The 27,178-nt window shown below is 36.2% G+C and overlaps 1 protein-coding gene across 2 annotated transcripts in view; it reads right to left on the bottom strand.

The window, feature by feature from the left end:
- SP4 (Sp4 transcription factor) overlaps nt 1-27,178 on the bottom strand; it is an 88,634-nt gene that overhangs the window by 15,535 nt on the left and 45,921 nt on the right. For both annotated transcript variants that reach the window (XM_031013512.3, XM_055347301.2), the window contains exons 4-5: nt 23,981-24,209; nt 19,169-19,368 (exon numbers count right to left, since the gene is read on the bottom strand). In XM_031013512.3, coding sequence (XP_030869372.1) covers nt 19,169-19,368; nt 23,981-24,209 — 429 coding nt within the window. The remainder of the gene's footprint in view (nt 1-19,168; nt 19,369-23,980; nt 24,210-27,178) is intronic.

Raw genomic sequence — 27,178 nt, 5'->3', positions numbered from 1 at the left:
AATCTAAATACTGGCAACCAACCTGCGGATGTAACAAACTGCACGGCTCACGCACCTAGAAGGTCACAATGAGCAAACAGAATGTAGAGAAGGGGTCAGCCCACAAAAGCGAAGAAAGTTTCATTATTGGGAAATCGAAACTTAAGCGGGGAAGGGAAGATTACACCCTTATTAGGGGGATAATGAAACTTGGATGATATCCGGGAAGATTGTAACCCTGTAATACTCGACCAATGAGGAACTAGGGGAGGGATTTGCATGCTAGGAGGTAAATTAACTGCTGTAACTGCCCTGGGTGTGCCTGCCTACCATACACCCCATCTTGCAAGACCACCATTAAAAGTCTCGCTTTTGCTGTTCTTTGTGTCTCCAAGTGCAGTCTTTGGGTTCAGACAGGTGAATGTGTGCTTCCCACATTAAGTAACATGGTAAAAGGGACTGTGCAGATTTAACTAAAGTTATGGAGCTTAATATAGGGATATTATTCTGAATTATCCAGTAGTGCGTAATGTAATCACATGAACTCTTAAAAGCGAAGAGTTTAGCTAGAATCAGGGAGATTAGAATAGCGAGGGGAAACGTGCCCTGCTGTTGCTGGAGGGGGCCACACGGACAGTATGAGAAGGAGTGTGGGCAGCCTCCAAGTGTAAACACTGGCTCCCAACTGCCAGCTGGCAAGGAAATAAGGACCTACATTCTACAACAGAAAGGAACTGAATTTAGCTGACAATTCGAATGACTTTGGAAGCAGGTTTCTCCCCAGGACCTTCAGTAAGGAATGCAGTCCTGCCAAAGCCTTGATTTTGGCTCTGTGAGAAACTGAGCAGAGCACCCAGCTGAGGCCCCTTGAACTCCTGACCTAGAGAAACTATGAGGTAATAAGTGTGTGTTATTTTAAGCGGCTAAATTTGTGGTAATTTGTTGTGGCAGCAATAGAAAACTAATCTAGTTACATATGATATAACCTTATAAAAAATTTAAAGCCCAATAAATTATAGCTGACCTAATATATGGCTCAAGATACGTAAAACATCTTCATTACAAATATCCAAAGTACGTCAAGAACAAATTTCAAATTTCATTTCTTCATGAAAATCTCAATGTATCCCAAGAAATTTTTAATAAACTGAGTATAGGAAAAAAGAATGCTCCTTTTGCCTAGATTATCTAGGAGAATACCATGCTTTATCACATTAAGAAAATGTAGTCTTTTAAAAGGATTTAAATACAATGTTCATATTTAGAAACTACATTAGACTACTTACTATTATAATATTCTTAACAGTAATTTCCCTTGGAAAAAATTTGCTGAGATTTCAAATGGAGTGATAGATTGGAATGGATGAGTGGAATAAACCAGATCTTTTAAGCTTTCTGTATCTGAAGCACCTATCAAGAGTCAGTTATCTAGCTGTCAGAGTTCTGCCTATAATCTGTTTTTCAAATTGCTACTCCCAAAACTAAGCTATGATAATGTATGAAACATAATTTTTAAATTACTAATGCTATTTCTAAGTTTGTCATTTGATAATATACCTCCATATTTATAAATTAAAATTAATTTCAAGAGCAAATTAAGGTAATATATTAGTTTCCTCGGGCTTCTATAAGAAAATACCACAAACTGGGTGGCTTAAAACAACATAAATTTATTTTCTCATAGTTCTGGAGGCCAGAAGTCCAAAATTAAGATCTCAGCACAGTCTTGCTCCCTCCAAGGACTCTAGAGAAGAGTCCTTTCTTGCCTCACCCTAGCTTCTGCTGACTGCTGGCAATCCTTGGCATTCCTTGGTTTGTAGCTGCATTGCTTCAATCCCTGCCTTTGTCTTTGCCTGGACTTTTCCCCTGTGTCTTCTCCTCTTATAAGGACATCAGCTATTGAGTTTAGGGCCCACCCTAATCCAGTATGGCTTCATTTTAACTTCATTTCATCTGCAAAGACCCTATTTCCAAATAAGGTCACATTCACAGATACTAGGATTAGGATTTAAACATATCTTTTTGGAAGAAACAATTCAACCCACTAAAGGGACATTTTTAAACGTGTGGCATTTAGAGACCGTAAGACCGATCCTTTCTCTTCCTCCTCAAATTCCTACGTAATTTGAATACAAAAATGAAGACCTTTATGAAAACCCACTTCCACATAATGAATAGTAAATATATTATTTCTTCCTTATTATTTTCTTAACAGTTTTTTTTTTTTTTTTTGAGACAGAGTCTTGCTCCATCGCCCAGGCTGGAGTGCAGTGGCGTGATCTCAGCTCACTGTAAGCTCTGCCCCTCAGGTTCCTGCCATTCTCCTGCCTCAACCTCCCGAATAGCCGAGAGTACAGGCCGCCACTGTGTCCAGCTAATTTTTGTATTTTTTTTTAAGACAGGGTTTCACCGTGTTAGCCAGGATGGTCTCGATCTCCTGACCTCATGATCCGCCTGCCTCGGCCTCCCATAGTGCTGGGATTACAGGCGTGAGCCACCGCACCCGGCCTAACAATTTCTTTTCTCTAGTTTACTTTAAGAATCTGGTTTATTATACATATAACATGCAAAATACGTGTTAATTGACTGTGATCGGTAAGGCTTCTAGTCAACAGCAGGCTATTAGTAGTTAAGTTTTAGGGGAGTCAAAAGTTACATGCAAATTTTCAAATGCTTGGAGGTTGACTTGCCTCACCTCTGTGTTGTTCGAGGGTTAACTGTAATCATTTTTGAATGTAAGGACTCAAGTTATTCAAACTGAGAGCCATGTAGTTCCTGAAACACCCCTACCTTACTCCCAGTCTATCAGTCCCTCCTACATTCTTTCTTACCTACGCGGCCTAGAATATCTAAAGTCTTTTCATGAGTACCCTACATTTTCCAGTATCATTTACCTGGGGGTAAAAGTAGATAGTTGCCCTTGGTATACACTAGGATTGGTCCCAGGACCCCGTAGATCCCCAAATCATTTGATGCTCAAGTCTCTTATATAAAATGGTGCATACAGTATTTGCATATAACCTACACACATCCTCCCATATACTTTAAATCATCTCTAGATTACCTTTATGACTAATATAAATAGTTGTTATATTATTTTTAATTTGTATTATTTTTTACTGTTTTTATTTTTTCAAAAATTTTCAATCTCTAGTTGGCTGAATCTGAGGATGAAGAATCCACATATAAGGAGGGCTGGTTGTAATAAGGGGGGAAAGATGATAATTTGAGAGAAGTCGTGCTTTAATTTTCTTTAAGTAGAAAATTGAGAGTAAGGCGAGGTTGAAGGGGAGTGACAAGGGATATAAGAAGACTTAAGGAGGTTTAGATAATAATTAAGTTAATGAGAAAACTGACAAAGAAGACTAAGATTGATAGGCAGTTCTCAGAAACTGGTTGAGATTTGAGACCATGAATTTATAGGGACACCAATCTGCCTAATGAGTGATTTTTCATTTTTTCCTGTAGCAATTATCAACTCAAATATAGAAGCTCTTTGGTTATTTCATTATAAATGCTTTATTTAGGCTATTTAATCCACTTTAATAGTTTTAACTATCATCTATAAATAGATGACTACATCAAGATCCAGATTCCGAAACTCAGCTGTGAATTAGACATTTCCTGGATGTGCCACAGACAGCATCATTCAACATGTCACAAAGAGAACTCATCAACACAAGGATCATTCTAATCCTTATGATGCTTCAGAAAGAAAGAGGGGGCAGGAGCAAAACCAAGAAATGATGTCACTGAACATGGTGAAGAACCTCCAAAACTTTGCTCTTCCATAAAAGCAACAAAAACCTATGGGAAAAAAACTGTCAAAAGCAACCATTTCAGATTCTGGCAATTAATCAAGGCTTGCAGCAATCCATGGAAGTGTTTATTCAAGAAAAATGGCTGAATTTCTGTAAGAACAGCAAGCTTTGTAGTATTTTAACTTACTAGTCTCATTTTCCACTCCCCACCTCTGTGGCAGCCTTGAAAAATAACAGCCTGAATTCTTGGCACCATCTGGCAGCCACTAGAGGGGGTGGAACACAGCTGAGGCTCTTTCAAAGCCTAATTCCCAAATAATCATTCCCTGAAGACTCCACTTATAAAACTGTCATATTTAATCTGACTCTGTGAGGTAGCCCCATGAGAAATGCCATCTCCCAGATGTAAGGCAGGGCATGTGTTTGTCTAAAACAATTAGAAGCAAGTATTTTAACTTCATGGATGCCCAAGACAGGGGATAATAATTGGGACAAACAATAGACTAACCAAAAGGCTTTAAAGGAAAAGCTAGCTGAGAGCTAAGACATTCAGAAGAGCTTTAAAAACCTCTGACATATACACAGGAATCTAGAAGGTCATACATGTTTAGAAGGTCACACACGTTTAGTGCTGTGAGCCTGCTCAGAATAGCATGAGAAGGCCCTAACTAATCTGTGCCTAATCCTGAGGCTCTAGGTAAGCAGAAAGTGAAGGCTAAGGCAGAGATGTCAAATGACTGGCTGAGTGCTGAAGGCAAGCTGCAACATGCACACAGAACCTTTCAGCACAGGCTGAGAGACTCATTAGTTCCAAGGTGTTTAAAGAAAGAATATTTGAAAAATAGGTAAAAACTTCCCCAATTTGAAAAAAAAAAATAATAATAATCTGCATATCCAAGAAGCTCAATGAACTCCGAGTAGGATAAATGCAGAGAGTGACATTGAGTCACATTATAATCAAACTGCTGAAAGACAAAGACAAAGAGAAAATCTAGAAAGCAGCAAGAGTAACTACATTTAGAGCCTTGGAAGACAATTAGCCTCTTGAGCCTTCAGTTTACTTATTTATGAAATGATGGGGTTGCACAAAATAATTTTCAGGAGTCCCTTTGGCTCTAAATCCTATTATCCTTGGCAGAGTTAACAGAAGTGTTTGCCTGATACTGAGGCATGCACATGAGGCTTAACAGAAAACTGTTTTGAATTCTTAAAATATAAAATAGTAAATCTCTCTCCCTTTCTACACTGTAGTCTCTCAAAATGAGTTTGTCTCCACTTTTTTAACATTTATGTTTTAATTTATATACAGTAAAATTCATTCTTTTGGTATAGAGTTCTATGAGTTTTGACAAATGCATTCAGTCACATAATCACCACCAAAATAAACACACAGAAGAGTTGCTATCACTTCCAAAAATTCCTTTGTAGTGTCTCTTTGTAGTTGAACTCTCCCTCCTCCTTACTTATGCCCTAGAAAACACAAATCTGTTCTCTGTCCTTATAGTTTTGATTTTTCCAGAATATCACATAAATGATATCATATATTATGCAGTCTTTTGATTCTGAGATCTTTCACTTAGCATAATGCATCTGAGTTTCATCCATGTGGCTGTTTATTAATAATTCATTCCTTTATGTTGGGGAGTAGTACTCCAATGTATGGATATTTTTATCCATTCACCAGCTGAAGGACATTTGGGTTACTTCCAATTTCGAGTAATAAATAAATAAATCTGCCACACACACACACATGCACACTCATAGCTTTTTTGTGTGAACACAGTTCTTAGTTCTCTTGGGTAAATACTCAGAAGTAGATTTGCGAGATCATATGGTAATTGTATGTTTATAAGAAAATGCCAAACTAGTTTCCAAAGGCAGTGTGTCATTTTGCATTCCCACCAGCAATATATGAGAATTCCAATTGCTCTGCATCCTCACCAGTACTTGCAGTTACCATGTTCTCATGGTTCTTGCTTTTGATTTTAGCCATTCTAATAGGTGTACAGTAGTATTTCATTATGGTTTTATTTTCCATTTCCCTAACAGATGATATCAGACATCTTTTCATGCACTTTTCTGTCACATACATATGTTCTCTGGTGAAGTGTCAAATCCTTTGCTCATTTAAAAAAAAAAAACTGTTAAATTTGTTTACACTGAGTTTAAAACTTCTTAAGGTGTTCAGCATAAAAGCACTTTGTCAGGTATGTGATTTTCAAACACTTTCTCCCAGTCTGTATCTGTATCTGTTAAGAGTTTTCATTCTCTTAACAGGATCCATCACAGAGCAAAAGTTTTTAGTTTTCATCAAGTCCTATTTACTGATTTTTTCTTTTATGGATTACACTTTCGGAGTTGTGTTAAAGCACTCGTAAGCCTATCTCAAGGCTGCAAAGATTTTGTCCTATATTTTATTCAAAAAGCTTTGTTGTTTTAGGTTTTGGATTTAAGTCTCTGAATCACTTGGAGTTAGTTTTTGTAAAAGACTTGAGATATGTAGGTTAAAGGTTTTGCATATGGCTAATTCTTCTATACAATTTATTGAAAAGACTACTTTTTCTTTACTGAACTGTTTTTGCACCCTGTGTGTGGAGGGGAATTTCTGGACTCTATATTCTGTCTTACTTATCCATGTGTCCTTCAAAACTACACAGTTTTGATTAGTGTAGCTTTACAGGAACACCTAAAATTATGCAGTGTAAATCAGCCAATTATGTTATTTTTGAAACTGTTTTGGCTATTCTAATTGCTTTGCCTTTCATATAATTTTAGAATCAGCTTGTTATTTACAAAAATGCTGCTGGAATTATGAGAAGGATTATACTAAATCTGCAGATATGTTTGGGGAGAAATTAAATGGAAACAATATTGGGCCATCCAATCCTTGAATACAATGTGTATCTCTGCATTAATGTAGTTCTTCATTGCATTCTTTCATCAATGTTTTAGTTTTTAGCTTACATGTCTTGCATATATTTTGTTAGATTTATGGCAAAAGGTTTCACTGTTTGCATCATATTACAAATGGCACTCTTTTTGTAAACTACTTATATCCCGTTATTCACTGCTAGGATGTAGAAATACAATTCACTGTTGTACATTTATCTTGTATCTGGCAACCTTGCCAAACTCACTAGTTCAAAAAGCTTTTTGGTAGGCACCATGGATTTGCTATACAGACAACCTGGTGTCTGCAAATAAAGATAGTTTTATTTCTTCTGTTAGAATCTGTATGTCTTTTATGACATTTTCCTGCTTTACTGCACTGGGTAGAAATTCCAGTACTATGGTGAATAAGAATGGTAAAATCAGATGTCTTTACCTTGTTCCTGATTCCACAGGGAAGCAATAGGTCCTTCATCATTAAGAATGATGTTAACTGCAGATTTCTAGCAAATGCCCTTTACCCAGTTAATGATGTTTCCTTCAACTCAGTTTGCTGAGAATTTTTACAGAAATACATGCAGAATTTTGCCAAATATTTATTGTGTGTTTGCTGTCATGTGATTTTTTTTCTTTTGTCATTATTAGTGAATTACATTGACTTTTTCAAATATTCAAACAGCTTTTCATTCTTGGAATAAACTGTACTACGTAACAATGCATTATCCTTTTTATATATTGCTGGATTTGCTAGTATTTTGTTGAGAATTTTGACAACTATACTTACGATATTGGTCTAAGTTTTTTTCTTTGGTATCATGATAATGTGAGCCTCGTAGAATAAGTTGAGAAGTGTTCCTTATTTTCTGAAAGAAATTGTAGAATTTGGTATTATTTATTCCTTAAATGGTAGAATTTGTCAATGAAACCATACGGGCCCAGAGTTTTCTTTGTCAAAAGTTTAAAATTACAAATCCAATTTCTTTAACAGATATAGGAGCATTCATGCTATCTATCTCTTCTTGAGCCAGTGTTGGTAGCTTGTATCTTTCAAGGAGTTGTTCCATTTTATCTAAGTCCTCAAATTTAGGTTGTAGAGTTATGCATAGCATTCTTTTTATTTCTACTCTTTATTATTTCCCAACTTCTTATTTTGAATTTAATTGGCTCTTCATTTTCTAGTTTCCTAAGGTGGAAGTTTAGACTATTGACTGAGGACCTTTCTTTTTTTACCAGTAAAAGCATTTAATGCTATGAATTTCCTCTAAGCACTGCTTTACCTGCATCCCACAAATTTTATGGTGTATTTTCATTTAATTGGAAATATTTTCTAATTTCCCTTGAAACTTTTTCTTGGCCCATGTGTTGTTTGATTTCTAGGTATTTAGGGATTTCCTAGATATTTTTGTTATTTGATTTCTAGCTTAATGATGTGAGAACATACTTCGTATGATTTTTTTTTTTTTTTTTTCAGATGGAATCTCACTCTGTCATCCAGGCTGGAGTGCAATGGTGCAATCTCAGCTCACCGCAACCTCCACCTCCAGGGTTCAAGCAATTCTCCTGTCTCAGCCTTCCAATTAGCTGGGACTACAGGCACATGCCACCATGCCTAGCTAATTTTTGTATTTTTAGTAGAGGTGGGGTTTCACCATGTTGGCCAGGCTGGTCTCAAACTCCTGATCTCAGGTGATCCACCTGTCTTGGCCTCCCAAAGTGCTGGGATTACAGGCATGAGCCACCATGCCAGTCTGATTCTTATTTTAAACTTGTTAAGGAGTGTTTTATGGTCCAGAATATGGTCTACCTCAGTGCATGTTCCATGTGCTCTTGAATAAAATACACATTCTGCTGGGATATTCTTTAAAGTGGAGTGTTATTCAGATACTCTCTTTATCCAGAGTATACAGTTGGATCCTTTTTAAAAAATGTCATTGGACAGTATCTCCGTTTGGATTAGTATAATTTATACCACTTGCATTTAGTGTAATGATTGATTTGATTAGATTTTAAGTCTATCATTTTATCATCTGTTTTTAAATTGTCTGTTTTTCATGCTTCTGTTTTCCCTTTTCTCCATTTTTTTCAGATGACAGTCAAGTATCCCTTATCTGAAATGCTTGGGCCTATAAGTGTTTCAGATTTTGGATTTTTTTTCCAGATTTTTGAATATTTGCAGAATACATACTGACTGAGCATCCTAAACTGAAAAACAACACACTCCAATGACTATTTCTTTTGAGCGTCAGGCTGGTGCTGAAAAAGTTTCAGATTTTGGAGTGCTGTGAATTAGAGATTATCAACCTATATTTGAATGTTGTTTAGTATTCTCATTTAATTTACAAAATTATTAAAGTCTATAATAACTTATCAGTCCTATATATAGGAGACATTTAGGTGAGTATCTCCTCCCCACCCTCTCTGTAGTGGTTGGTATATAATATATATCTAACTTTTCAAAATATACATAACAACTTCTATATTTTCAGAGTAAAACAAAGCAGCTTTTTAACTATTGGCTTCCTTACCCTCCCTTTCTGTTATATTGGCCATATGTATTACATCAACATAAAATGACAATCTACGACAATGTTAATTTTTTTTAACTGTAAATAGACATATGTTAAAGAATTTCAGCAGAGGAAAAACAGTCTGCTCTATTTACCCAGGTATTTAGCATTTCTTTTGGCAAGTGGCTGAGAAAACAGAAAAGATGATTTATTTTTATTTTTTGCCCTTCCTTCATTATTCAATTTCAAATTTCTCTCTGGTATAATTTATTTTTACCTTGAAGAACTTCCTTGGCATTTCTATTGAGGCAGATCTGATAGCAGCAAATTCTCTTAGTTTTCCTTTGAAAGTATCTTTACTTTGCTCTTGTTACTATACTGTTTTGAGGATATTTTCCTTGGACATAAAATGGTGAGTTGATAGTTGATAGTTCTTTTCTTTCTCTGTCCTCCACAGTTTCTAAGAAGAAATCCGCCATAATTTGAATTTTTGTTCCCCTGTATATAATGTGTCCTTCTCTTCTGGCTTCTTTCAAGATTTTTTATCTTTGATTTACAGCAGATTGATTACAATATGATATCGTTTTCTTTTAGTTTCTGCTTGGGATTCAACGAACTTCCTGAATCTATTATACCTAACATGGGAAGTCCCAGCCATTATTTCTTCAAATTTTGTCTTACATCAGTATTTTTCTCCTTTCCTTCTGGGAGCCCAATGACACAAATTTAAGACCTTTTATTATTGTCCCACAGATCCCTGCAATCCAGTTTTTTCTGACTCCCCAATCTTCTTCCTTTCAATTCTTCAGATTTTATAATTTCCAGTGGTCTATCTTCAATCTCACTGACTCTTTCCTCTATTATCTCCACTTAGCTACTGAGCATCTGATAAACTTAATATCGTATTTTTCTAGTTCTAAAATTTCTATTTAGTTCTTTTTTATAGTTTTTATAGCAGATTTCTCCACTAAAAACTTCTGCCTTTCCATTCATTTCAGTCACGCTTATCTTTAGTCCATGGATCATGGCTGTAAGAGCTGCTTTAAAGGTCTTATCTGATAATTCCGAAATCTAGATCATCTTGACATCCGTTATCTTCTCTCTTAATAAAAAGTCAGCTTTACGTGGCTCATAGTATGTTGAGTAATTTTGGATTGTATCCCGGACATTTTGGACATTATATTGCAGAGATTTTAGGTCCTGTTAAAAATTCTCTGGAAAATGTTTTTGTTTTAGCAGGCACTCAACCCGTTTAGGTTCAGACTAAAAGTTCCATCTTGCCCTCTTTGAGCAGCAGTTCCAACATCAATTCACTTTTCAAAGGCTTTGTTATGCTTTTTGTCTCTGCTCAGCACATGCTGGGAATTGGATGGTGGTTTTTAAGATGTTTAGTTCTTGAGGCCTTTGCTGTGGTTCTCTGTGTCTGTGCTGTGCATGCAATGCTCAAGGTTGAGCCCAGTGCAAGGTTGAACCCAGGACTTCTTTTGATCTACACACAGAATTAGGAAGCATCTTTTATATCGCTCTCAAAATTTCCCCTATGCCTTTCCAACCTCCAGTTGTCTCACCTTCTAGTTCCTCCGGCTAGAAAAGCCAAGTTACTGGGGGCTCCCATAATGTTCTGCACTTACACCACGACTGGGACCACCTTCAGAGTAGAAGTGACAAGACAGAAAAATGATGTTGATTTACCTCAGATGTGTTGGAAAACAGACTCTGCTTTCCAGTTCCCCTAGCCAGAGATATGGGTATTTTCTAGAGATTTTTTGGTGCCTATGCTGCTACTATTTCAGTGTAATCTGCAAATGGAACTGGTTTTGGAGCAAAAGGCCCCTTTTCTTGCTTTTCTGGTTAGATACAAGAGGTTTCTCTTAGATTGTTTGCTACCTGCACCTGCTATGCAGTGCCCGCAGGGTTAAACCTGGGAGACAAAGGAGGGAAAAAGATCTCTATGAAATGAACACATATGATACACTGTTATTCAAATTCAAGTTTTCACTTCATTTCTCAATTGCCTGCTATAGTTTGCTTTTCATTGTCCTCATTTAGATACTTAAGAAAACAAATAAGTAAACTTGTCCAGAGTTTTTAGTGTAGTCAATGGAACAGACAAGTTTTAGATAACTTGGTCCATTCTGGCCAACAGTGGACACAAAGGGCAACAGTTTTGACTGTTTCACATACTAGTTAAAACATTTATATAAGAAAATTCTGGGGACGGGCACTGTGGCTCACACCTATAATCCCAGCACTTTGAGAGGCTGAGGTGGGAGGATCACTTGAGGATAGGAGTTTAACACCAGCCTGGGGCTGGGCACGGTGGCTTACGCCTGTAATCCCAGCACTTTGGGAGGCCGAGGCGGGTGGATCCAAGGTCAGGAGATTGAGATCATCCTGGCTAACACAGTGAAACCCCATCTCTACTAAAAATACAAAAAATTAGCCGGGTGTGGTGGCGGGCGCCTGTAGTCCCAGCTACTCGGGAGGCTGAGGCAGGAGAATGGCATGAACCCAGGAGGCGGAGCCTGCAGTGAGCCGAGATCATGCCACTGCACTCCAGCCTGGGTGACAGAGCGAGACTCCGTCTCAAAAAAAAAAAAAAAGAAAAAAGAAAAAAGAGCAGCCTGGGCAACATAGCAAAAACCCATCTGTAAAAAAAAAAAAATTAGCTGGGTGTAGTGGTGTGGGCCTGTAAGTCCCAGCTACTCAGGCAGCTGAGGTGGGAGGACTGCTTGAGCCCAGGAGGTCAAGGCTGCAGTGAGCTATGATCACATCACTGCGTTCTGGCCTGGGTGACATGGTCTCAGCAACAACAACAACAACAAAATTCTGGGAGAAAACTTCAATGAAATTGATGGAGTTTTCTGTTTCATCTGTTTTGATCAAATATTCCTTATTTTGTTAAAAAAATTGAAGTTTCATTCCCAAATGAATTTTACAGAATCTGTTTCATTTCCACTTAAGTTTATAATTATTGATACAATTATAAATACATTTAACTTTATATAAAATTGTATCTTGGCTAAAACACTAAGTCGTCATATATTATAAAGAACCTATACTGCAGTTGCACAAGACTTTTTAGGGGCTCTTTTGAAAAGGATTTTTTCTTAGCTGGTGAAAAAGAATTTGAGGTATGGTTAAAGATGTAACCTCCCTATAACACTAGTTGCTAAAAATCATCCCTAGATTGCCTTACTGCTAAGCAGATTATGAATGGCAAATAAAACAGTCCAGTAAGTAGGCAAAGTATCTACAATAAAATATTCACAAAGTACACTATATTAACACATGTAACATAAAAGTGTGCATATCTATATGACATCCTTATTATAGACATTATCCATTTAGTTGTATCATTATAGTATTTCCAAGTTATCAGTATTTTTTTTTAAGAGACGGGGTCTTGTTATATTGCCCAGGCTGGAGTGCAGTGGCTATTCACGGGATCATAGGCACTATAGCCTCGAACTCCTAGCACAAGCAGTTCTCCTGCCTCAGCCTCCTGAGTAGCTGAGACTATAGGTGTGCACTACTGCACCTGGCTAAATGTAACCCTTTAAAGTGTAAGAGAGCAGCATGATTACATCTGTTTGTTTATTCTCCCCACTGAAACACCCATTAAAATAATAGTAAAGGCATAAAAGGGTTAAATCTACAATAACAAAAAAAAAAAAAAAGGAAAGGAAGTCCATCAGCAAAACAATGATTATATCAAGTGTCTGCAAACTAGAATATAAATTGTCAAGGAAGAGAATATGTTCTAGAAGACAGTCAATGTCTTCTGCTGGGAGGGAGACATGGAACATAAAACAAAATTAAAGTCCATACATAGACTATAACTACTATCAAAAAATTGGGGCAAAATGTTAATATTAAAGATTTGTATCTTAAAAAAACATGGTTGCACAGCATATTATTGTATTTTGGTAATTAGGCATCTTCCAGTGTAACACAGTGTTCCACCCAGTTACCTAAAATAAAAGCCACTAGCTTGGCAGAGGCAGTGGCTCACACCTATAATCCCAACACTCCGGGAGGCTGAGGAGGATGGATTGCTTGAGCTCAGGAGTTCAACACCAGCCTGGGCAACACTGAGAAAAATCTGTCTCTGCAAAAAATAGAAAAATTAGCCAGGTGTGGTGGCATGCACCTGTGGTCCCAGCTACTTGGGAGGCTGAGGTGTGAGGATCACTTGAGCCTGGGAGGTGGAGGAGGTTGCAGTGAGCTGTGATCGTGCCAGTGAACTCCAGCCTGGTGACAGACAGAGACCCTGTCTCAAAAAAACCAAAACAAAACGCCACTAGCTCATAAAGTTTTCAAAATCTTTCACTTAAGATTTCATCAAATCATGACCATGACCACCACCACCACCACCACCACCATCATCATCATCAACTTGAACAAAAACAAAGAATCACTGGACAATTCAGGAATGCCTACAACACTGGAAAAAGATACAGACAAAAAAATCATCCTGGAGGAAACATAAAATTCTAGATTGAAAAACTGAGATAATTTCAGCAAGCACCTGCATCCATACAATGAGAACAAAATGCAGTAAAAGAAAACAAAACCCACCAACAATGATGGAATGCACTATTGGAAATTAAAATGCAATTCAATAGAAATATCTGAAAGTAAAGTTAAAAAATTTCATGGAAAATAAAATGGTAGTGAGACAAAAGATATAAGAGAAAAACTGTAAGACCAAAAAAAAAAAAAAAAATCAACCTAGAGATTCCAAACTATGTCTACTAAGAGCCCAGAGCCCAGAGAGACAGAGAGAGAGAGACAGAGAAAGAGAGAGAGAGAGGGAGAGAGGTGACCCAGAGTACAACTCATTAGCACAACAAATAAAAATCTATTCTCAGATACAGCATTATGAAATTAGCAGCACACCACAGATTAAAAGGCGCCCTTAGAGTTAAAAACAAAACAGGGGCACTTCAAGAAGACACAGGAACTAATGTGAAAGACCTTCCAATGGCCAAAGGTGAAACAATTTGAGCAAGAAAATCATAGTATTGAATTACAACCCAAAGAACAAAAGAACTACTCATGAGACCACACCAATGTAAATAAATGATTGCATAAATAATTGGAGAAGAAAGTGTAAGTGGTACAAAGAACAAGGAAAATTGAAAATGACCTTTCAAACATCACAGTAATAACTGCTGCAGGCAAGATCCACTGAGGAATGCTAAAAGTGAAGCTTTAGTATTTTATTTGTAAGAAAGCCCCCCAAACTCCTCTAAAATAGTAATTACTGTGGTGGTTTTAACATATGTCCACAAATTCTTTGATACTTCTCCCTTCAGGAGGTGAAGCTTAGTTCTCTTCCCCCTGAATGTCGACTGAACTTAGTGACTTGCTTCTAACAAACAATATGGAAAGAGAGAAAGTGTAAGTTTACAGTGAAGAAATGTGGCACACCCTACATTAACCAATGCATCAGGGTTAACATCACCAATAATGAGATAATCACATTACATACTTCCTCTTACATGATAAGAGAAAGACACTAATGTGCTATTCTTCTCATGACAATTCACAACCTTAGTCTAATCATTAGAAAACATTAGACAAACCCAATTTGACAGACATTCTAAAAATACCAAAACCACTTTCAAATGTGTCCAGGTGATAAAAGACAAGGAAAGGACTAGGAAAAGTCACAGATTGCAGGAGACTAAGGAAACATGACAAATAAATGCAGTGTGTTATTCCAGACTGAATCCTGGAAAAGAAAAGGTATATTGGTGGAAAGTGTAATTAATAGTATTGCAACAATGTTAATTTCTTACTTCTCATAAGGTACTGTGGTTATACAAGAAGTTTACATTAAGGGAAGCTTGGTGAATGATATGAGAACTCTGCTAGCTTTGCAACTCTTCTCTAAGTATAAAATTATTTCAAAATAAAAATAAAGTTGCAGGGAAGAAATCAGGTCACCTACAGAAAAAAAAAAAAAACAAGAAAAAATAACAAACCTCTTGTTGATAAAACAGATGAAAGAAAATAGAGCTGTGACAATGTTTTAAGAGTACGTAATTTTCAATCTAGAATACTGTATTAGCCAAACAACCAAATTAAGCAGAAAGAGAAAATAAAGAATCCTTTAGACAAATTTACTTCCCCATGCTTTTCGTTAGGAAGCATTTCAGCACGTTTTCCAGCAACGAAGAGAGTAGACCAAGAAAAATGAAAACACGAGATCTTGTGAACCAATATGAGATCTAAACAAACAGAGAAGGGAAGAAATCTCAAGATAATACCCCTGGAACAGGTCTACAGAAGAAACTGTTCATGTTCATTAGAAAGATGGAAGGCTCCAGAAAAAAGGAAAATGTGACTGGAATTCACATTGTTCTTAAAAACTTGAAATAACTAAAGATTATTTCAGGTAAAGTCAAACAATACAAGAAAAAAGAAAAGGCATTGTCTAACTTTATTGGAAATAGAGTGGTGAGTTAAGAGAGAATGTCTGGCCTGCATACAGTTTTTCAAAAGAATCTTAATGTCTTCAGATGGTGCAAAGTGAAGTAAATCCTTAATTCTAAATGCAAGAACTCAATAGATAGTATAAAATATTGATAGATCAATAAATAACAGTGTGTAAGTATATGATTTAGATACATGACAGTCATCCTAGAAAGAACAAAAATGCAAAAATAGTTAAAATAGTTAGCTATGATATTCTCTGGAAAGCAGGACGGGGTGGGGCAAAGAGCCTCCTTATTACAGTAAACTTTTCTGTGATTTCATTTTTAAATACCATATGCATATATTGTTTTGAAAACCTTTATAAATTTTTTTAAAAAGCAAACAGATCACTATTTTCAGCAGTGAATACAAATAACTCCATTCATTCATAGCCAAGTCAATAAGTTTCTATTTGTAGTAGTGGTTAGACATCAAATAAAGCATAGTTGTTGCTACGAATGGTTAAGGCTTTCAACTTAACATATTAAATGCTTAATCAATACTTATTTCAAAATATATTTTTTCATATTCTTTTAGACAAATTTAACAAACAGGAGTTACTCTGTTAAATCTTTAAAAGTAACAATTTTAAGTATACTGATATTAATATTTTTTAGTGTCAACCTGTTTTAATTAAACAATTTTATGTATATTTAAGATGTTTGAACCACTGAAAGTAAGCTTAAAGTATATTGGATTATGAATTGTCAATCCAGTAGATAATAATGGTGTGAATCTTTTTTTAAAGATATGCCCCAAATCATAATATTTGGTTTTGAAGTATATGTATATATAAACTCTTGAATAAATTTGTTTTGTGTATCTGCAAGTGTGTGGATGTGTAAGAGAGAGGGACTTTACTAACTCACCATTTCTTAGACAAAATGAAGCAATCGTAATGTGAGGTTCCAAATCAAACAAAGTAGAAAATTTTCGTGGCTTCCCTAATTTATCCCACTGCTAATCCAGGATGGAAACACTGCATCCTTTCATGCAGACCTAAATAGCAGAGTATTTTTCTAAAACAGATATCAACAACTGGTATGGGATTAACTTTTAATTAATCATATTTGCCAACATCAACGGTGTGTATACTATACAGAAAGATTTCAAATTATCTTTTTTAAAATTAAAATTCAGAGCTTTACTATAATGCTAACTTTTTCAGGGATTGCGACGCTATACTAACACAGGGTGAGCATCCCTAATACAAAAATCTGAAATCCAAATTGCTCCAAAATCTGAAACTTTTTGAGTGTTGACATGATCCCACAAGTAGAAAATTCCACACATAAGTACTTAACACAAACTTTCACACATAAAATTATTAAAAATATTGTATAAGATTACCTTCAGTCTTTATGTATAAGGTATATATGAAACAAAAATGAATCCCCAAAGTATTGCATTGTGCACATGCAAGATCTCAAAAAATCCGAAATCTAGAACATTTCTAGTCCCAAGCATTTCAGATAAGGGGTACTCAATCAGTACTCATTTGTATTACTACTTTATGTGTATATCAAATTAAATAACTTTATATTTACCATTTTTAATAGATTTCATAATTTTTTCTTTTCTGATACTACTTTCTAATCTTAAAATGGAGCTAATTTCTATGCCAGTGTTGCTGTTGTTAGAATCAAATGAAGTAATATATTCAAAATATCTGACTATAATATAGCAGCTGATTTAGAAATGTCAGTTTTATTTCTCCCTTTGTCCCACATGTATCTTGGTACAGGTTTAAAGTATAAAGTATAATTCAATAATTTATTGAAATTAATTTATTCAATAATGAAATACTGAGTCCCAAATTCTAAATATTCTGAAAAGGGTAGCTGTTCTGGGCAAAAAAAGAAAAAAAAAAAGAAAGAAAGAAGGAAAATTGCCCAAAAAGAAGTCAAGGCTTAATATAAAACCACAGTCATTAATATAGTAAGAGCATTCGTGTAGGAACTGGCAAATAGATAAAAACTTCAAAACAGAGAAACCAGAAATTGAACCACACTTAAAGGAGACATTATGTAAAAGAGGACAATCAATAGAGACAGAATGGGCTGTTCAAGACATGGCTTTCCATATGGAAGAAAAATAAAATTGTACCCTCATTTCATTCCATCAACAAAAAGAATCTTGAGCTGATAAAAGACCAAACTTACAAAAACAAAACTTTAAAGCTATTAGAAGAAATTGTTTTTTGAGACTTTATGACCTTGGGACAGAAGAAAAATTTATAAACAAAAAGCAAAAGACAAAAGAAAAGATTTATATTTGACTAAATGAAAATGTAAGACTTCCATATGACAAAAGGTATGACAAAGATAAAAGACTAGCAATAGTCCTTTATTGAAAGGGAAAAGTATAACATATAAATCATATAAATAAGGAAAACTTCTGAAAGAAAAAATGAGAACCAGAATTAAAAAACAAAGCCATAAATGACTAATATACATATGAAAGATGCTTAATCTCATGGATAACCATGAAAAACACAAATTTTTAGAATAAGAAACAATTTTAGATTGAAAAAAACTTTCAAGGCCTGACACTACTGGGTACTGGTGAGCACAAAGTGGAAACTATCAATCACTGCTAGTTAAATAGCCACTGTAGAGACTCTTTAGCCATTACCTAGCAAAACCAAACATACACATTCTCTGTGATCCAATAATTCCACTTCTCACACATGTTCTCATCAACTAAGTTTGTGATAGCAAACACACACACAAACCCTAGCAATAACCTCAAACAGTATGGGAATGAATGAATATAGTGTGGTAGACTCATGTGATAAAATATTATATAGCAGTTCAAGGAAATTCATATATGCAAATATACATATATGTACAAACGGATCTCAAAACAAGTGACATTTATAATTCTGCAACATTGTAACATTTCATAATACACACAAAACATTTTTTATGTAGATCCATTAATCATATATGTCAGAGTATTAAAAGTGTATGTAAAACTTAGACACATTAGATTTATAGCAGCTGCAGTCTTTGAAAGGTGAAAGGGTAAGCATGATGTTCACTTTATAACTGCTTTGCTGTATTTAAAAAAAAGCAGAAAATATAATATTAACAACTGACCATTATGAGTGAGGGTTGTTAGATGTTTATTATTTAATTATTCTTGATACTTTGGTGAATTTTCTGGATTTGTTAAAAAAAAAAAAAAACTAAAACACACTAATGAAAGTCCCCATTAAGATGATAATTCAACTCTCTTTTCACCTATTTAAACACTTACGAAAAATAATGTATGATTTCAACATGCTAAGAATACTATATAAACAAATGGAATAAATTCCACTTGTCTCATAAATATGCTGATAAAGTTTACAAAAAGTAGAATAAAATGTATCTCAGAAATGAGGTTAAAAATGTTCATCTTAAACATCTTCCATATAATTGCTAAAGTAAATGCCTTCTCCTTCATTTGCATATTTCCAATTTGATAGCTAAACTATCACTAAAATTTTCATGTAAAAACTGAAGAAATAAGTAAAAAGTACAAGTCCTAAAATCAACTAACCTGTATGGGTTCTTCTATGTCTCTGGAGCTCATCACTCCGTGTGAATCTTTTGCCACAAAACATCCAGTTGCATATAAAAGGTCTTTCTCCAGTATGCCAGCGAAGATGTGCTCGTAAATGAGATGTTTTGCCATAAACTTTACCACATCCTTCAATATGACAGATATGCTGCTTCTTTTTTCCTGGTTCATTACTGCCTCTAGCAAAAACAAAAACCGAACATTAATTACACTGCCAAATAGTAGGCTTACAATTATAGAAATATTAAGAAGAATCAAGGTAATTAAATGATGCTTCTCTGAATAGGTTTGTTTGATCATGATGCCGTAACTGTAGTTAAAATCAGAAAATTTTCAGTTAAAGACAAAATAAAACAGGTCTGTGTACCAAATTGCTATGAAAATGTGTTAATCTCAAGGAGTTTATGCTCTATTATGGACTCATGTTCCTGGTCATAGTGGGCTCTTCCCTTGGGAAAAAAATCTCTCTAAGCCTTTCAAAACACTTGAAACTTCTCTAAAATTTCAAAAGGATGGCTAAATCCAGTTAAAAGTGTAAGATGCAGAGTTTCGTTTCTAGCAGGACAGTGTGAGGAGTTCCATGGATCTGTTTCCCAGTGAAAATTCTAAAAAAAGCAAAAAATACCACTTAAAGTCTCTGGAAATGGTCCTAAAAGCAAATAACATCAAATAAAGAAACATTTATTGAAGAAAATCTCACAGAAATTGGTAAGAACCGTAAGAGTCTGTGGTATTTGAACCAAGACTCTCCCCTTCCCTACTTCCTCCCGTCTCCACACAGGAACATTAGAGACTGGTGCAGCTAAGAATATGATTCCTACTCTTCCCACCTCCCGGTCAGAGGGGTATGGCCCCAGAAGGGGCAAGATGTCTGCATTTCTTATCTTACCCCTGGTTGCCTGTTGCTAAGTTCCAGGCAAGTGTAGCAGAACCAAGTCCTTAGCCCTGGGACAGACTCTACCTTGGATGTGGCATGATGAAAATACCAAGGTCCAGGTTGCCCTTGACCTGGCCCATTCATAGTTCATAAAGTCAAAGTTCTAAGCCAGGAGAGGCCAGTTGAGAAGACCTGAGGCTACTGCTGCCCCTGCAACCAGGCACTCAGCTCTTAAAGCAGGGTTGTCACTCAGAAAGAAAGCCACTGTCTCAACCCCCAGCTCAAAAGCCATAAATCAGAAACACACCATAAAACAAAGAGCTCCAAATCTCTTCCCAAAGGAATTGACTTCATTTGCAAGACAATGTGAAGAAGTTCAAGCCTAAGGGTACTCTCAAAAAAAGTAGAGATGGTTTCAAAAGGCAGTTAATTGGGAGAAGACTAACAGATTCACTGGAAATAAAGGCTTAACTACAGGTTGGCTAGTTTGCCAGAAAGAAGTGAGCAAAGAGGCTGTGAAGAACCTTCTTAGGGTCAGAATAAACGTCAAATACTGAGATTCTTGGGAAAAGTAAACAAAACTAATAAACTTTTAGCTAGACTGACCAAGAAAGTAAGACTCAATTATTAGAATCAGAAATCAAAGAGGAGATATCACTACCAACCTTATAGAAACACAAAGGATTACAAAGGAATACCATGAACAATTCTATGGCAATTACTTGGGTAACTCAGAGGAGATGGACAAATTCCTAGAAAAATACGGACCAAAATACTAAAACTGACTCAAGAACAAATAATCAATCAGAATACACCTACAACAATCAACTAGACTGAATTCGTAATTAAAACTACCCATAAGAAAAGCCCAAGAACAGACAGCTTCACTGGTAAATTCCACAAAACATTTAAAGAATTAATACCAGTTTGGAGGGAATACTTTCCAATTCATTCTATGAAGCCAGTATTATCATTACCAAAATCAGATAAAAACATCACAAAAAGAAAACCACAGACATATCTCTTATGAATATGGATGCAAAAATCCTCAACAAAATATAAGCATACTGTCAACATTGTACCAGAGGTTCCAGACAGAGAAACTAAGTAAGAAAAAGAAACAGAACTCCTGCAGGGTAGAAAGGAAAAAGTAAAAACTATCTCTGTTCACAAATTCCATGACCTTATACACAGAAATCCTAAAGACTCTACTAAAAAAACAAACAAACAAAAAAACTGTTATAACTAATCAAAAAGTTCAACAAAAGTTGCAGGATAAAAGATTAATACATTAAAAAATGTATTTCTACATACTTGAACAATCAAGAAAACAGTTCAACTTATAATAGCATCAGAAATAAAATTGGAATTTAACAAAAGTACAAAATGTATACTCTGAAAACTATAAAACACTAATGAAAGAAGTTAAAGATTAAACAACCAGAAATACTTCCCTTGTGCATAGACCAAAAGATGTAATATTGTTAAGTTGGCAACCGTCCCCAAAGTGATCTACAGATTCAATGCAATTTCCATCAGAATACCATCTGGTTTCTTTATAGAAACTGACAAACTGATTCTAAAATTCACATGGAATTGCAAGTGTCCCTAAAGAGTCAGTACAATTTTGAAGAATAACAAAGCTGCAGGACTCACATTTCTCGATTTTAAAAGTTATTACAAATCCAAAGTACTCAAGACAGTGTGGTACTGACATAAAGATAGTCATATAGATCAATGGAATACAATTGAAAGTCCAGAAATAAATCCATGTTCTATGGTCAACTAATTTTTGACATGGGTGCCAAGAACATTCAACAGAGAAAGGACAGTGTTTTCAACAACTGGTGCTTGATGAACCCTTACCTAACACCATATATAAAAATTAACCCCAAAATAATCACAGACCTAAATGTAAGAGTAAAAACTATAAAATTATCTTAAAAAAAAAAAAAAAAACAACTAGGAATCTTAATGACTTCGGATTTGGCAATGAATTCTTAGATACAATACCAAAAGCAGAAGCAATAAAGGAAAATAGAAAACTCTAGACTTCAAAATTAAAACTTTGGTGCAAAGGCACTATCAAGAAAGTATACAGACAATTCACACAATGGGAGACAATATTTTTCTTTTTTCTTTCTTTTTTTTTTTTTGAGATGGAGTTTCGCTCTTTCACCCAGGCTGGAGTGCAGTGGCGCGATCTCGGCTCACTGCAACCTCCGCCTCCTGGGTTCAAGCAATTCTCCTCCCTTAGCCTCCCGAGTTGCTGGGATTACAAGCATGCGCTACCATGCTTGGCTAATTTTGTATTTTCATTAGAGACAGGGTTTCTCCATGCCGGTCAGGCTGGTCTTGAACTCCTGACCTCAGGTGATCCACCTGCCTTGGCCTCCCAAAGTGCTGGGATTACAGGCGTGAGCCACTGCGCCCAGCCAGGAGACAATATTTTCAAATCGTATATCTGATAAGGAATTTGTATGTAGAATATATAAAGAGACAATTCCATAATGAAAAATAAATAATTTAAAATGGGCAAAAGATCCAAATAAATATTTCTCCAAAGATACAAACATGGCCAATAAGAACAAGAAAAGATGCTCAATATCATTAGTATCAGTAAAAACAAAACTGCAGTGACATATCACTTCACTAGGATAGCTTTAATCATAAAGTCAGATAATGACAAGTACTGGCAACGATCTAGAGAGACTGGAACCTTCATACCCTATTGATGGAAATGTTAAATGGTACAGCCACTTTGGAAAACAGTCGGTAAGTTCCTCAAATGGTTAAACATAGAGTTACAATATGACCCAGAAATTCCATTTCTAGGTAATTTCATATAAATACAAGAGAAATGAAAACATATGTCCACACAAACAGTTCTACACAAATGTTTACTGCAGTATTATTCATAACGGCCAGTGGGTGGATAAAACCAAATGTCCTTCAATTGACAGGATAAACAAAAATATTGCATATCCATAGAGTGGAATATTATTTGTCCCTAAAAAGGAATGAAGTATTGATCATACTGTAATATGGCTGAACCTTGAAAACATTATGCTAAAAGAAACCAGTCACAAAAGACCATGATTCCATTTATATGAATTGTTCAGAAAAGGCAAATCTATAAAGACAGAAATTAGTTGTCTAGGATGGAAGGGTTGGGATAAGGGGGTGATGCTTAAAAAAGATACAGAATTTATTCTGGGGATGATGAAAACACTCTAAAATTGATTGTAGTCATGTCTACACAGCTCTGAATATATTAAAAACCACTGAATTGTACACTTTAAATTCGTGAACTGTATGGTGTATGAATGAGTTTTATATCAATAAAGTTACATAAAAATTTTATGAAAAAGAAAAAAAATGGGCTGGGCGAGGTGGCTCACACCTGTAATCCCAGCACTTGGGGGGCTGAGGTGGGTGGATCACCTGAGGTCAGGAGTTCGAGACCAGCCAGGCCCACATGGTGAAACCCCGTCTCTACTAAAAATATAAAAATTAGCCGGGTGTGGTGGCGGGCACCTATAATTAATCCCAGCTACTCGGAAGGCTGAGGCAGGAGAATCGCTTGAACCCGGGAGGCAGAGATTGCAGTGAGCTAAGATTGCACCACTGCACTCCAGCCTTAGGCAGCAGAGTGACACTCCATCTTGTTGGGGTGGGGGAGGGGTGGGGAAGAAAGAAAAAATATTTTTTAAAAGTGTAAGGAACAAGGTGGAGGACCGCTCAAATTTCATTCCTAAAATAGCCCAACTTAATTCCCTTTCTAATATTATATATCAACTTCTAGGCTACAAAGGTAATGAGGTTCTAGTGACCATCATTCCCAGCCAATTACTTGGTTTTAACTCCTGTTTTATGCCTTCCAATTAGACACAGTTGAAAAATACAGCACTTACCTTCCTTCTCCTTCCCTACAATTAGGACAGGAACAGGCAACTCTTCGAAGCCTCTTGCCAGGTTGTACCTCTTGATCAGAAGTCTGCTGGCCTTGCTGCAAATGCACTTGTGTGAGTTGGTCAGGACTAACAGCACCTATCGTGGCATTAGCAATTCCTCCAACTGCTACAGTTACAGGAGCTATAGTAGCTTGCTGGACTTTTACTCCATCTTGTCCCTGCTGCTGACCTAAAAAGGAAGAAAAAAAAGAAGTATTGTAATGTTTTCTACGCCTAAAGAAAGGATTAAAAAAAAATCCATGTGCATAATAAATTTTTTCTAACAATCTGTGTAAAGTACAAAAACTAAGAGGTTAATGGCTTATACTATGTCAATCCTTCTAAAAAATAGTATTCTTTAGTGGCTCAGGTTGCCTATGTATCTAGATAACGGAACTATATACATACATCATTTAACCCACTTCGTGGCTTAATTTCTCTCTCCATCTGTAAAATGAAGATAATACTTGCCACTTACCTACTCACTAAAATACTATGAGGATACATGAGATAGTCTAAAAGCATTTTGAGACCCTAAAAGATGTTATATAAACACAAAGCTTTATTACCATTTCCACGGTAAGCAACATATCTTATCACAACAAGAAAATACAGGAGTGAAAAGTCACTAAACAAAGGATTAAGTTTTATGGACATCTTGCATTCCTAAATAGTTTAAATAAACATCTCTTTATTGATTCGACTCTTTTTAGTGTATACATAAAGTGGTTTTTGAAATGCAAAACCACCCAAGATTAATCCATACTGTCACTGTAATCATAAAAAGACATTTAAGATATTATTACTTTATTCATTCACGTTATATAGCTTAGACTTCATCACTCAGATTATTATATATACCAGCTTGGCTTCTTCACTTTGGGAAAAATATAATAAATAATGCACAATAAAACAACAACAAAAAAATCTATTTGCATGGCTTAACATTATCCTGAAATACAATGCTTTTTTTTTTTTTTTTTGAGATGGAGTCTTGCTCTGTCACCCAGGCTGGAGTGCAGTAGCACGATCTCGGCTCACTGCAACCTTCACCTCCTGGGTTCAAGCGATTCTTCTTCTTCAGCCTCCCTAGTAGCTGGGATGACAGGCGTGTGCCACCATGCCCAGCTAATTTTTTTTGCATTTTTAGTAGAGACAGGGTTTTGCCATGTTTGCCAGGCTGGTCTCAAACTCCTGACCTCAGGTGATTCACCCGCTTCGGCCTCCCAAAGTGCTGGAATTACAGGTGTGAGCCACCGTGCCCGGCCTACAATGCCTTATAATTATCTTTTCTTTCACACAGTTCTACATTCTCTCCATCAGGTGTGGGAATAACAAGTATGTGAATGGACTGAAAAGAAAACACCAATTTATGAAAGAATGTTTCTACCTCAGAAAGTTGATGTAAGTATTAAGTAAGTAAATTTACAAATCCTCTACCAGAGTGCTGGCACGGAATTGCTCATTACATGGTAGCTACTGTTACCAATTCATCTCTGCTGAGTTCAGTGGCAATACAAGAATAAAATATGTCACTTTGGGAGGCTGAGATGTCAGATCACAAGGTCAGGAGATCGAGACCATCGTGGCTAACATGGTGAAACCCGGTCTCTACTAAAAATACAAAAAATTAGGCGGGTGTGGTGGCGGGCGCCTGTAGTCCCAGCTACTCGCTACTCAGGAGGCTTAGGAAGGAGAATGGCATGAACCCGGGAGGCGGAGCTTGCAGTGAGCTGAGATTGTGCAGCCTGGGCGACAGAGCGAGACTCTGTCTCAAAAAAAGAATAAAATATGCTAGCAGAAACAAACATGCCGGTCCTGCATACAAAATAAAAGGGTTTCTTTCAGGCTGGGCGTGGTGGCTCACGCCTGTAATCCCAGCACTTTTGGAGGCTGAGGCAGGTGTAACACGAGGTCAGGAGATGGAGACCATCCTAGCTAACACGGTGAAACCCCATCTCTACTAAAAATACAAACAATTAGCCGGGTGTGGTGGCACACACCTGTAGTCCCAGCTACTTGGGAAGCTGAGGCAGGAGAATCGCTTGAACCCGGGAGGCAGAGGTTTCAGTGAGCCGAAATTGTGCCACTGCACTCCAGCCTGGGCGTCAAGAGTGAGACTCTGTCTCAAAAAAAAAAAAAAACAAAAAACAAAAAACAAAAAAAGGGTGGGGAAGGTTATTTCAAAGCTGCACATGTAGTACCTTAAATGTATGGGGCAACCAAGAAGAGGCAATAAAAAGTACCAAGTAAGAAAATAGTACACATTTTCTAAACAAAATTAAACCTCTGACTCTCCCAGCCAAAATCAATCTCACTCTCCTCTGCGTATCCACAGCACCGTTAATCCTTCTGGTAGCACCCATAACTAACATACACATTAAAAAATTTATTTTGTCACTGTTTTAGTAAGGATACAAACCCTCTACTAAAATTTACATTTTTGTACACCTTTGAATTAGCATGGTGTGGTAAGTAAAGCAATGCAAGTGAAGTGAGAGTTGTAAATTTATGACTGCGCACTCAGAGATCCTCAGTTTCCTCAACTCTAAAATAGTAACACTGACTTCCATAAAATTTCTGCTCCCTATCTACTTTAAAGAGCTGTTCCTGAGGATCAAGTTGATTTTCCAGGGGTAAAGGCTATATAAATTATAAAGCAATACATAAACAAAAGTTATAATTATTTTGTTTCAGTATTTTTGAACACGTATTCAGTAAAACTAGATGCCTTAAGGATGACCTTGGCTACACAATCTATTCAAACTACTTGTGTACCAAGAAGCACAGTGATACACACACTTTGTTTACTGCAAAAAATGCATTTCTAGAAATGAGAGTACTGTCTGAACAAGCACTATACAAAATCTACAGCATGGTCCCTATGGAGCTGCAGGTATTTTAAGTTGGTAAGTACCCTTTACATCCCCTGAAGACACAGGTATTTTTGGCCGTGATTCTTTGACTACTTTTCCCATAACATTTATATAACAGTCATTACTTTAAAGGTCGCAATAATATTTAAGATGACCTTTATTTTGGTAAAGAACTGCTAGATGAGTTTCAAGTCAAAGCTAAGTTTGGGGGTGAGGGGTGGGGAAGAACTGCTAGAGATTCCTGATCCCTCTGGTCCCCTGACCACGTCCTTGACACACTCCT

Source organism: Gorilla gorilla, chromosome 6 (genome assembly GCF_029281585.2).
Source record: "Gorilla gorilla gorilla isolate KB3781 chromosome 6, NHGRI_mGorGor1-v2.1_pri, whole genome shotgun sequence".
NCBI classification, from domain to species: Eukaryota; Metazoa; Chordata; class Mammalia; order Primates; family Hominidae; genus Gorilla; species Gorilla gorilla.
The sequence above is the reverse complement of the archived record's forward strand: the minus strand, read 5'-3'. Positions and strand labels throughout refer to the sequence as shown.